General features: G+C 37.2%; 1 protein-coding gene across 3 annotated transcripts in view; it reads left to right on the top strand.

The window, feature by feature from the left end:
- Positions 1–12,217, top strand: part of OTUD7A (OTU deubiquitinase 7A) — a 99,672-nt gene that overhangs the window by 76,932 nt on the left and 10,523 nt on the right. For all 3 annotated transcript variants that reach the window (XM_065733506.1, XM_065733504.1, XM_065733505.1), the window contains exons 8-12: positions 3,126–3,227; positions 4,887–5,014; positions 5,392–5,504; positions 10,123–10,250; positions 11,815–11,964. In XM_065733506.1, coding sequence (XP_065589578.1) covers positions 3,126–3,227; positions 4,887–5,014; positions 5,392–5,504; positions 10,123–10,250; positions 11,815–11,964 — 621 coding nt within the window. The remainder of the gene's footprint in view (positions 1–3,125; positions 3,228–4,886; positions 5,015–5,391; positions 5,505–10,122; positions 10,251–11,814; positions 11,965–12,217) is intronic.

Below are 12,217 nucleotides of genomic sequence, written 5' to 3'. Positions count from 1 at the left end.
AGTGCAGGAGAAAGTACTGGAAGGCTGATGGAAGAATCATGTTAGTGCTTCTAGTGCTTGTGAGGAAATGGCATTGCAATTAACGATTGCAAACCAACAAAGGAAACCTCTTCAGGTTCTATTGCAACTCGAGAATACTTTTTAAATATACAACTTGTATATTGATTATTGTTTTTGTAATAAGAAATTGAAGTTTGTCAAAGTAATAGTTCATTACTAACATAAAAAGTAAAATTTGATATTAATTCATATTTATTAGTTGTTTAAAGTTTTTAGTTCATTTTGATAGATACTGAGAAACATATTTACAATTATATTTCATCAGGTAAGCATAATACTAAAGCTTATTAATGAACCATGAAATGAATCCATCTATATGGGCTCAGTATCCACTGAGGTGTTGACTTCGTTTTTAAGGCCTAAGCCTGGAAGAGTGAAACTTGCATAGGGACCACAGATCAGAGGGTGGATGTACATGATGTATTTTAGGGAGTGGGTGATACTTTTTGGAACAATACATTTGTCCCTGTAAATGTCATATGGAAGGGTGTGTAGGACTGAGATCCCAGCATGGATATAGCTTGCGTAAAGGAAATGGGATTATGAACAGGTTTTACAAACACAAAAGAAAAGGAGATGGAAAACTTAGGTTTAGGATTCTGGTCTGAAGCCAATAGTCAGTGTTGTTTTGCCTCAAAACTTTATGTTCTAAAATGCAGCTGTCCAGGGTTTGCTTCGTAATCAGCACAGTCATTTAATGTAGAAAAGATGAGTAAGGAAGTAGAGAGCAGCAGTCTTCTCTCTCATTCATTGGTCCAAAATCCAAGTGGCAAAAAGCAGGCACATTTACAGGATTGCACCATGGAAAACTACTTAGAATTTCCTGCTTCTTGAGTATTTCTCTCAGACCTCTCTGGCAATTAGAATTAATTATTTATTCATTTCTTCATGTTACTTGTATCAGGGCAGTAGCTTGACTCACACTAGAAAAGTTGTCTTTTAAAAAAGTAAAATGTTATGAAAGTGTAAACAAGCAGTAACTGTTTTGCTCCTGGCACTTCACTTAGTGAAGGCTGCTGGTCCCCCCCATTACTACTTGCTTTGGGAAGGTTACTTCTCCCCCAGAGCCCTTGGTATGTGAAGAGGAAGCTGTTAGGACCCTAGAACTGTCTGGAGAAACAGTTCTTCAGTTGAAATTTGCTGTTCAATCTGTTCAACTAACTTATCTTAAAAAACAAAAAAGCAGTACACACCTGTGTTTTCGTGTCGTGTGTTGTCATATAAAGTGACTTATTGTCTCCACGACACACAAATGCTCAGTTTCCCTGTATTTTCTGCCTGTTGTATTACATGTTGTCTGAAATGAGAAGCACGACACGTTTTATTGTCTCTGACCAACAGAGGGCCCAGTTTGACTATGCTTGGGTCAGTGGCATCAAAACATTCATGGATAAGATGCATTCCCTACAAACAGCTGGATTCTATTTTAACAGCAAGAAAGAAAGAGGGTTTTGGTACCTGAGGTTGGAGTTAAGGGAAGAGAGATGTGTGTGCTTGAGTTCTAGTTAAAGGTCATGAGTTTCAATAGGAGGGGGGAAAAAAAAAGTTGATGAGACAAGAGAAGGAGGAACAGCCTACTACTCAAAAAACGTGGATTGAGAGAACAAAAGTACTGAAACCTGTAGTACATTTTATTTGACATGCTCAAATGAGGTGGATGTCTTCCAAAAGGTTTTAAATTCTCATTCTACATGGTTAGGCACTTGTTACCATCATATCTGAAAATGAAAGCATGTTCAGGTTGCTTCCTGCCTGTGGAGAAACTCACCACTACTCCTGTATCACTCGATAATGCTGTCACATCATAAATAGAAGACACAGATTAAGGCACCATTCCTTGCTCTCTCTCTGCTGCTGCACTGTATCTGTTACTATGTGTATGTTTGCCTTCTGAATTTCTCTTAGACATTAGAGCTCATCATGAACTCATAAAAGCATTTGAGGCTTTTGTGCATCACATAACTCCAGCTGCACATCATTGCCTGGAATGAGGTCATTGTACTGAGTATGTGCAGACTTGAGTGCTCTTGCAGAAATCAGCGTAGCTCTGCAAAGGGGGATGGCTCAGGTGCTGATAATCTTAAATGAGATCTGGGTGAAAGAAATTACACAATTCCAAATGTTGTACTGCAGCAAGCTGATTACAGTCATTTGCTGTGTGCAGTTAAGGTGTAGTCTGACAGAGAAGCTGCTTGGCTGCACGGAGGTACTGGCAGCACCCTAAACTGCTGTACTGACAGGTTCCCAAACACTTCACATGTGCAGCATAATGGCTACAAAAAGTGCTCTAAAACAGTGGGGTTTTTTTCTACTGCTCTGCTGAAACATAACTCAGTATAACAACTAAACTGTATGAACCTGAAAACTTAATTTTTATGAAGCATATAATACAGTTGTATATTTTGCCTGGGTTTCACACTCCTGAAAACAAATATGTAAAATTATGAAAATGTTTGATTTCAAACTGTTAAAAATTATGCTTTGATTTAAAAGAAACATAAATTTGAGACTGTAGGAGCATTTTCCTAGCCAAGATTTTGTAACAGATTTTCCAGTACATGTCAGGTGCTGGAGTCACAGCCATCATAATTACACAAGAACTATATTCATTTCCTCCTTTTAAGCCTAGAATGCATGTTTATGTAATTTGGTTCTAGTATGAACGGCAAACAGTTTCTCACACTAAAGTGAAATACAGCGATGTCGTGAAAAACCATATATCTGATTATGAAAGAAACCAGTAAACTGGGTGAGAGCTAGCAGCTAGCTGCCACGTGTGTGCAGCCATTTATGCACAGCTGTATACTTCTGTAGATGGACAGTTGGAAATACAGACTGGTGGAGAAATGAAAGAAAGACTCTTTTCAGCCTACTTTCTTAAGGAAACTAAGTACATGCCAGCAAACTGCCTGTTAGCTTATCATTGTCACCTTGTTGTTTGTCTAATTCAAATCCGACAGTTTCAAATAGCCTTCAGCATTATGCATCATCACCACGTGACTCTGCACAGTACACCTCCTCCTTTAGTACCCGTTATGTCATCTCAATAGCTGTTTTCTTTTCAGGTCGTTTAAACTGGTGGTCCACAGTGTGTACAAGCTGCAAACGTCTTCTTCCCTTGGCCACAACGGGTGATGGAAACTGCCTCCTGCACGCTGCCTCTTTAGGTAAGGGAGAGCCTGTGCATGGAGCTTTCTGCCAAAAAGATTTACTGCTCTCCTCTATCCCCAGTGGAAGCTCAGAAACAAATGGAATGCAGAGAGTTTCACTAAAAGCTTAGTTCTGGAGCATTACATTTTTCAAACTTCACTTAGGAAATTGATTGTTGTAGGCATGCTTGAGGGGTGAAGGTGTAAATTTTGTGAGGTGATACCACATATATAATTGGAACAAAAAACCTTTATCATAAACAACAGTCTGTGTTTTCCTTACATAGGCAGGTTTGTTCTCATTGTAGGTGAGCAATTGCATTTGTTTTCCTCTGGCTTTTGTTAAACAGTTTTCTTGCTGTCTTCCAGAAGGCAGCTCTGTTCATTCCTTCAAGATTTTAACTGTATGGAGAACAGTCTTTGGAGTAAATTAAAAATAGGATAGACAGCACTGTGGCTGTTCAGCCTGGAGAAAGGAAGGCTCTGGGGAGAGCTGAGAGCAGCCTGAAAGGGGGCTGTAAGAAGGAGGAGGACTGACTCTTTAGCAGGGTGTGATAGGACAAGGGGAAACAGTTTCAAACTGAGAGAGAGTCTGGGTATGAGAGGTTTTCTACTATATACAGGTAGTGATATACTGGCACATGTTGTGCAGAGAGGTGGGGAATGCCTCACCCCTGGTGACGTTCAGGGTCAGGCTGCATGGGGCTCTGAACCACCTGATCTAGCTGCAGATGTCCCTGTTTACTGCAGGAGAGTTGAATAAGATGACCTTTTAAGGTCCCTTCCAATTCAAGTGATTCTATGATTCTATGACAAATAACTTCCAATTGATTAATTAATCATTAAATACAAGATCTTTGAAGCCCTTTTTTTAAATTATATCAAATAAATAGAAACCTGTGAAGTTGAAAGTCTTTGATGTTTGTTCCATATCATAACTATCATGATATCAAGTTTTTTTGTTGTTGCAATTGCTAAAATCTTGTACCAGCAGACCTCCAAAAGGCAACTTCGTAAACAGACATTAGGATTTTTAATCATTTTGAAGGGACTGTTCTTTTTGGAAAGTAGTAATTAAAGAACAACAAAAACTGCTCCACTGTGTGAAGATCTGTGAACTATCTCTAAAGGAGCTCGGAAGCCTGTGTCTGGTTTTATTTTTAGATTTCCAATCATCTTGAATGCTTGTCTTTTTATTTGGATGTTGAAGCCAGAGGAGATTAGCCATCATGCTGCATAATAGCGGATGCCTGTGGGTGTCAGGATCATCATCTGAGATGCACAGAAGTGCTTGCAGTTGTCATCAGTTTTCTTGTGTCTGCAAGCTCTGTTGGCAGCTAGAACTAACTAGCTTGAAGTAACCTGCTCATTCAGTATTTCATTGCTTGCAGCAATGGAACTCAGCTCACATCCTTGTCATTCTTTAAAACAAGATAAACTTTGTTGGAATTCTCTTTTACTGTTCGCTACCTTATGCATGTATATATATATATAGAGAGAGAGAGACTTTTTTGTAAGGAAGCATTGGAAATAATGAGTGAATTATTTGACAAGGAGAATTTTAATGTATAAGCTACGTTGCTTTTGCTTGTAGGGTGATATTAATTGTATTAGTGCTTGCTATTTCTATTTTAATGTAGTTTCTTTAAAACTGAGAACCTTCTTGTGACACTGTAGGAATGTGGGGATTTCACGACCGGGATCTTGTTCTACGAAAAGCGCTTTACACTATGATGAGAAGTGGAGCTGAAAGGGAAGCACTGAAAAGAAGGTGGAGATGGCAACAGACCCAACAGAATAAGGAGGTCTGTATGGTCTAGAGACAATCTTGTTAACATAACTCAGTGTCAAAAAAATACTCTGAAGTTTGTGAAAATTTCAATTACTATCGAATTCCTTCTGTTTCCATTCTGCAGTAGGGAAAATGATATTTCTATTTAGAATTTTAATATCAGGATGAAATGTATTTGTAGCTTTGTGGGCATAAATACATGATTAGTTCCTACAGTTAGTGTCTTAGGTCTTCTTAGAAAATTAATATTCTTTTCATCTGAATAGGAGTGTTGAACGATTAATGCATCATGTAGGAAGCTCAAAAAAGCTAATTGCAAATACTACTACAGAGCTCTGCTTAAATTCTTTTACCAGCATAACTACAAATGTGTTTTATTCTCTCCCATAGTCAGGCTTAGTGTATACAGAAGAAGAATGGGAACGGGAGTGGAATGAATTACTTAAGCTGGCATCAAGTGAGCCTCGCACACACTTCAGCAAAAATGGAGGCACTGGTGGTGGGTAAGTGTAGACTATGTGTGTCTTTCAGTGCTCTTGTTTCTGAAGTATAAGACTATCAACCAGCCTTAATGCAAAAACTTCTGGTTTTTTGTCTCATTTTTGTAATGAAGAATGTTTAGTTTTGTGTACTCAGCGTGTTTTTTTCCTCTAGCTACTGATTCCCCAGAAGAAAACTGTATGTGAAAAGTAAGTTGACAAAGCATGAAACAGAATACAGAAATAAAATGTTCTAAAAAATACTCTCTGGGCTTTGAAATAACATTGTATTTTCCTTTGTGATAGCAGAGATAGGGAGATCTAATGCAGGAGGAAGATGATAATGAAATTGTCAGCTGTAATTGTTACCATTTCTTCTGTTTTAAATTTAAGAAAAAATTGTTTTTCATTTTATTCTTCAGTTTGTTGTCCATGTTGGTAGATATTTTCCCATTTATATGCTTTAGTCTTCCAATCCAGTTCAGTCTGCATTTTCTCTTTGTTCATTTACCACTAGTTTCCCTAGGCTTCAGGCTTCATTCTGTCTTTAATTCTGCAAATTTCATGTAGTTTATAGTTTCAGTATATTCCAATCAGAGATGTCATGAAATGTTGTATTTGGCAGACTTTACCTTCGTTTCCCAGACAGTTCAGAAGGCAGTACCACGCACTGTTGTATAGAGAACAAATTTAAATTGCTTTTCCATGGTTCACATTTCTCTTTTTCTAATTGGAAAGTAAGTAAGGATAAATACATAACAGCTCTTTTTTTCCTGTAAAAGAATCATGTATTGCATCCAGTGTTCAAAATAAGAGACTCTGCAAAGAAGAGGGAACATCAAAACAGTATTTTTGAGATGGAGTGAATTACATTCTCTACTTTAGATACTATATTAAGAAAGCTTGTAGATTAGTCTTTGAATTATAAATGAAGCATTCTCCTTTGTTGTCAGGATTAGCAAAAGCATCAGAAGTTGTATCTGCTTCAAAAGGATTCAGTGACAAGCATAGGAATTATGCTGCCCCATTCACCTGCTAGTTTTAATGTCTGAGATTGAAGTACGTGTAAAGGTGACCAGCAACTGTCACTAAACATCCACAGATTTATTTCCTGAGAATATGTTCTTTCTAAGGCTTAAAAGTTGGAGAAATAGATGAAGAGAACACTGAAAAACCTTGCTCCTGACTTCTTGTTCCCAATATGTAAAATCCTTCAAGCAAATCAGCTACAAATCAATTATGAAGCAGTCTTGCTTTGAAGTGGATTTGCACATCCTTCTGTAAATGTTAAAGGAAAAAAGCACACAGATTATCATACTTGTTTCATTTATATAAAGCAATATGTATTTTGAAACATACATATTTTGAAAGTGGATGATATTCATTTTTAGAAATAACTGTCAGCTTCTAGCTAGCTGTCTTATATGGTGTTGGCATCTTGTTTAAAACAAAGTAGGATTAAAAAAAGGGTAAGAAGAGAGGGAAAGTTTCTGTAATCTTCTCATGTGTCATTAGTTTTATTTAATGCAGTGACTCCAGAATGTTTAAACAGGAAGTATCTCTCAACTATATGTTTCCAGACTTGTTAGGTATTCAGAGTAATTCAACAAAAAATCTAAACTACTGCATCTGTCAAAAACCCTTATCTTGCAGAAGATTTCATTTAGATCATTTTTTCAAATAAAGATATTGCTTAAAAACTATCATTATTTGATCTGTTTGTCTCTTATAGGAGTGCTGTTCCTTTCTAACTATTTCAGTATATAGAACAGTTGCCAGATGTACTATTGGCAATACTGAACCTTTTTCTACTTGCTTCTTTTATATTAACTTATGTTTCTTCTGACTAATAAGCGCTCCATAAGGCTTGTTTTTTTCCTGAGAAAAATGTATTGGGATTTTAAGGAGTAAGAGTAGTAAGAGGAGTAAGGAGTAAGTAGAACTTGAAATACGGTTTTTAATCTCCTTTGGTTAGTACAGTATTACGGGTCTGATCCAAACCATGATGATACATGTTAGAAAAAAATTCTTTTATTTGTGTTACCTTTTGGGGGAGAAAATTATTCCATTGCATTTATTATCGGTGACATACCCCAGGCAAGCAGTCACTAGCTGATGCTGTCCAACAACAATAGGGAATATTGTTGCTATCAAAAGTTTTCCATAAAAGAATGTTTAAAACAAACCTAGTAATTGCATTTAATGATATATGAAAGAAAAAGGCTTTTTGAAGTTTTCATGGATTGGGAAAATAGAACTATTCAGATGAATAAGGAAATATTTCATCTTAAGGAATTTAAGGATTTTAGTCCATAAATTGTTTTAAAAGATTTTGCCTCACTATATATAGGAGTAAATTCAGTCTGAAACAAGTTTATGCAGGCATTAAAACTTCCTTGTGAGAGAAGACTTCATGTCTTCCTCCTGCATAGCTGGTGGTATAGAATTCTTCCTGTTAGGCTCAGTAGGAAGACAGCAATTCTTTTTCATATGTAGTGTGTTTCACTGTTAATAAATTAGTCTTATTTGATAAATTAGTCATATTTGAGGGATTATGTTCTTCAAATCCATGGCAGTATTGGCCTCAGAAAATCTTGTGTTGGTGAGATCCAGTAAGTAATTAAGTTCATCTCCCCATTGATGTAGATATTCCTTCATCTTGGTTGGCTCTTCTTTTGTTCAGGTTTGGTGGCCAAGGGCACCAGCTCATGCTGCCATCCCAGTGGGAGAGCAGTCATGACTCAAGTGCCACACTGTGTAGATATGGCACATAAGGACGTATTTATTGGGCATGATGGTGATGGATTGATGGTTAAACTTGATGACTGAGGTCTTTTCCAGCATTTATGATTTTGTATACATGGTGATTTGATACAGCTGTATAGTTGAAATTGTGTTTCCGACACGTGACAGTGTTGAGAATTGATGTTTAGATGGTAGATGAATCTCATAGGTACTGGTTCGCTTTGTAATTTCTAGTACTGTCATGAAAATACTACAAATCTTGCTCTGTGTTCTATATGTAGTAATTATGTCACTTCATATGAGTTTTGTCTGGAATTCCTTTTACACCCAGGTATTTTTTCTAGTAGACAATCTGTTATTCTTTTTCTTTTATCTTCCATTGCCTCTGCCTTTCAGACATCAGATAATGAATAGAACAGAAACTGCCTGAAGCATCGTGGGTAGGATTGGGATAGCTCAGTCTCGTTTTCCTTTTTTTTTTTTTTCAATTGCACCATATTGTGTGTATTCATATTGTCAGATTATTTTAGTATGTAGTTATTCATTTTGTCCACCATTGAAATTTAGGACTATTTTGGATGCAAAACATCCTATTGTCAACTGTGAACTGTTACCAGACCATATGTTTATCAAGAAGAAATAGATGTTGAAAGGCATTTCCATAATTTTTACTGGGTGAAGAAAATGAATTCAATAGATATTTTTCCCACGGTGCCAGATAAACTTAGTGGTATTAAAAATCTGAAAGGAAAAAAGCAACAAAGGCAGAAAACTCTTCAAGAGCCCTCATTGGCTTCCAGTTAGATTTTATCTCAATTTTTACAAATTCCTTACAATAACAGCACTTTTTTGTCCTCCTTTTAAATTACTTGCTCACTGTAAAGCTTGCTGGGTGTTAATCCTATTTAGACCCGTGGAATACTGCTGAATAAACCCTTTATTTTAATCTACAAATGAAATATGACCTCTCTATCTACTCCAACTAGATTAAGGGTATTGTAGTTGGATTGACTGTTAGAAGGCCAGGTTACAGAAAAAAACTTGTAAAAACCTGTAGTCAACCAATAAAGCAGCACTGTCATGTTCAGTTGCCCTGCCATGTAGGGTTCTTGTACAGATTCTTTTCTATGTGTTTCCTGAAACACAAAGCTCCACTGACAAAACTACTTGGCCTTGTCTCACTTCAGTACGTACTGATTTGTATTCCTTTAGAGTTCTGTAAAAAAAGAAATGAAAATGTTCATCTCATCCTCAGGCAAATGTTTAAGTGGGAGGAATGATCTTACCTCCAGATGTGCTGATCTATTTAAATTATTTATAGATATATTTGAAATGAAATGCTTAGAATTCTGATTTCAGATGTCTAAAGGAAGGTGAAATTTATCTTGCTGGGAGAACTGATGGTGAGATGAATCTCTTTTCCATCTTAAAAATGTTTTGGCAATGATCGGAGGAAAAAAGTCTTGCTCAACTTTGCAAGTTAAATTCGACCTTCTCAGACTGACATAGAAGTTTCTTACACTGCCGAGGCAACTTGTCTATGTTATGGTTAGAGGAACTAGAAAAACACTTAGCTTTCCATTGCAGAATCTCTGTATCCATGTCATTATGTGAATTGACTGTTTTTATGATGGGAAGCAGTTACTTACCTTTTTAATTCTAGCTAGGATACCAGGCAATAACGAATTTTGATGAGTAGTAAGCCCGTGTTAAGACTGCAAGCAAGAACATTTGCTGTAACTATTACTTCATTTCCAAAAATATATTCTTCTTTCCAATTTCTTCTGTTTTATTTCAGTAATTGGAATGTGCATTTCAGAAGAGTAAGAATTTGATGACAAGGAAATAGGTGCTGCACTATGTTGGTTTTCTACAGTTTCAATGCTCTGTCTTCCAGGGTTGATAATTCAGAGGATCCAGTGTACGAGAGCTTAGAAGAGTTCCACGTTTTTGTCTTGGCCCACATTTTAAGACGACCTATTGTTGTAGTAGCAGACACAATGTTACGAGACTCTGGTGGGGAAGGTAAGAGTTTTTCAATGGAAATTTATTCATCTATTTATGTGGGTCACTCCAAAATTAAAGCCTCCCAGTTATTTTCACAGAAGCTGCAACAGATACGAAGATCACAATAACACTATTTGATAGAGTAAATTCTCAGCTACAAAACTCTCTTTTCCAACACAGTCACCACCATTAGCTATGCATTTTCTCCAGTGATGAGCATGAGCCTGCATGCTGCAGTCATGCACCAGTGGAGAAGACCCACTGATTCACAGCTGCCATGAGGATGTCGTTTCTTTTAAAATGTTCCCCATGTAATCCATCTTCCATCAGCCTGAGCAGATATAAGTCAGAAGGTGACAAATCCAGACTGTATGTTGGGTGTAGTAGGACAGTTCAGTCAGGATTGACAGTGTACTCTAAGTTCTTCAGACTGATGCTAGGCCTGCTGTTATTGTGTTGCCAGAGAAAGGTTGTTGTCTTCTCTGGCCTGACTCTGGGAGTTCAGCCTTCTAGTCAGTGTTGCAATGTAGTGGTCAGAGTTGATTGTTTGTATGGGTTCCAGGAAGTGCAGAAGGATCACCCCTTTCCTATCCCAGAAGAGTGTGTGTATTGTATCACTTCACCTGCTGTGTCTGGAAGTTTTTTTCAGTGGGAAATTCTCATGTCTTCACTCCATGTGCTGCAGGGGTTACACCGTGTCTCATCACCAGTAATGATGAGATGAAGGAAAATGTCACTTCCAGCCTAATATTGGTTTAACAAATCCTGACAAACCTGCATAAGCTATTCATTCTGTTCCTAAGTGAGCATTCATGGGATCCACCTGGCATAAATGCTGTGTTATTCCAATATTGCCACCATCACTTCCAATATTAAAGCCAAGTTTAAGCAGTGTGCACACTTCCCTGGTCATAATCCACTGACTGGCACTGATGAGCTGATTGAGATGTTCTTCATTTCATGGTGTGACAGCTGTGTGTGGCCATCTGGAACATGGCTTTTTTTTCACATCACTATTACCATGGCTAAAATGCACCACCCACTGCCTCACTGTGCTCACATCACTGTGTTTGGTCTCCAGAAGCATTTAGCAAGTCAGTGAATGTTAGTGGGTGCATTTTTTTTTGACATGGAGGAATTCAGTTCCACACCTTTGTTTCATTTGCACTTCCATTTCAGGTGCCATTTTGTCAGACTTCCCCTCTGATGCCATCCCACCAACAATCACCTCTGGTGATGTGGGCCAATGTAATAAAATAAGAGGTAAAATAAGAGGCAGAACTTTTGGAGCTTTGTCTTTACAGATATGTTAAATGTGTAACAGTCATCAACATTTTGTTAAAATACTTTAATATCTTTACTAGTAAACAGACTAAAGAAAGTAGATGTAAAGGTGGAATGTTTTCATTATTGCCCTTCCTGATATAAGGAAATTTTGCCTGCTGTTATGACTGTTTCCCACATTGATTGCTCCATTTCAAAGCTTTTTTCCTGGAGCTCTGAAAATGATGTAGCTCAACTGTACATACAATAAAACCAACAGTAATGTTGAAAGAAAAAAAAATCTGATTTTTCTTTGCAGCATTTGCACCTATACCGTTTGGAGGAATTTATTTGCCACTTGAAGTTCTACCTAACAGATGCCATTGCTCACCTCTGGTTCTAGCCTATGATCAGGCACATTTCTCTGCTCTTGTTTCCATGGAACAAAAAGATCAACAGAGAGAGCAAGGTATGCTATAAACACAGAAACTAAAGGATGTATATTGAAATCAAGGCACAAAGTACTTTCATAGACCTGTAAGTGTTAATGTGTCTGTCAGAAAGGAAACAATATCCACTATATTTTATTCCTTACAATCTAAACCTTTGTGGTCTAATCACAACACCTTATGTGAGAACTATTCAATTCTAATCTTTGCATTATCACTGTCTGACTTTTTACATATATAAGCAGCTGTAATTGTAGTTATTTGCTGTGCTTC

Source organism: Cyrtonyx montezumae, unplaced genomic scaffold (genome assembly GCF_038088225.1).
Source record: "Cyrtonyx montezumae isolate F1298 unplaced genomic scaffold, pur_monq_1.0 scaffold_17, whole genome shotgun sequence".
In the NCBI taxonomy this organism is placed as follows: Eukaryota; Metazoa; Chordata; class Aves; order Galliformes; family Odontophoridae; genus Cyrtonyx; species Cyrtonyx montezumae.
This window is presented reverse-complemented; position numbering and strand designations above follow the sequence as displayed.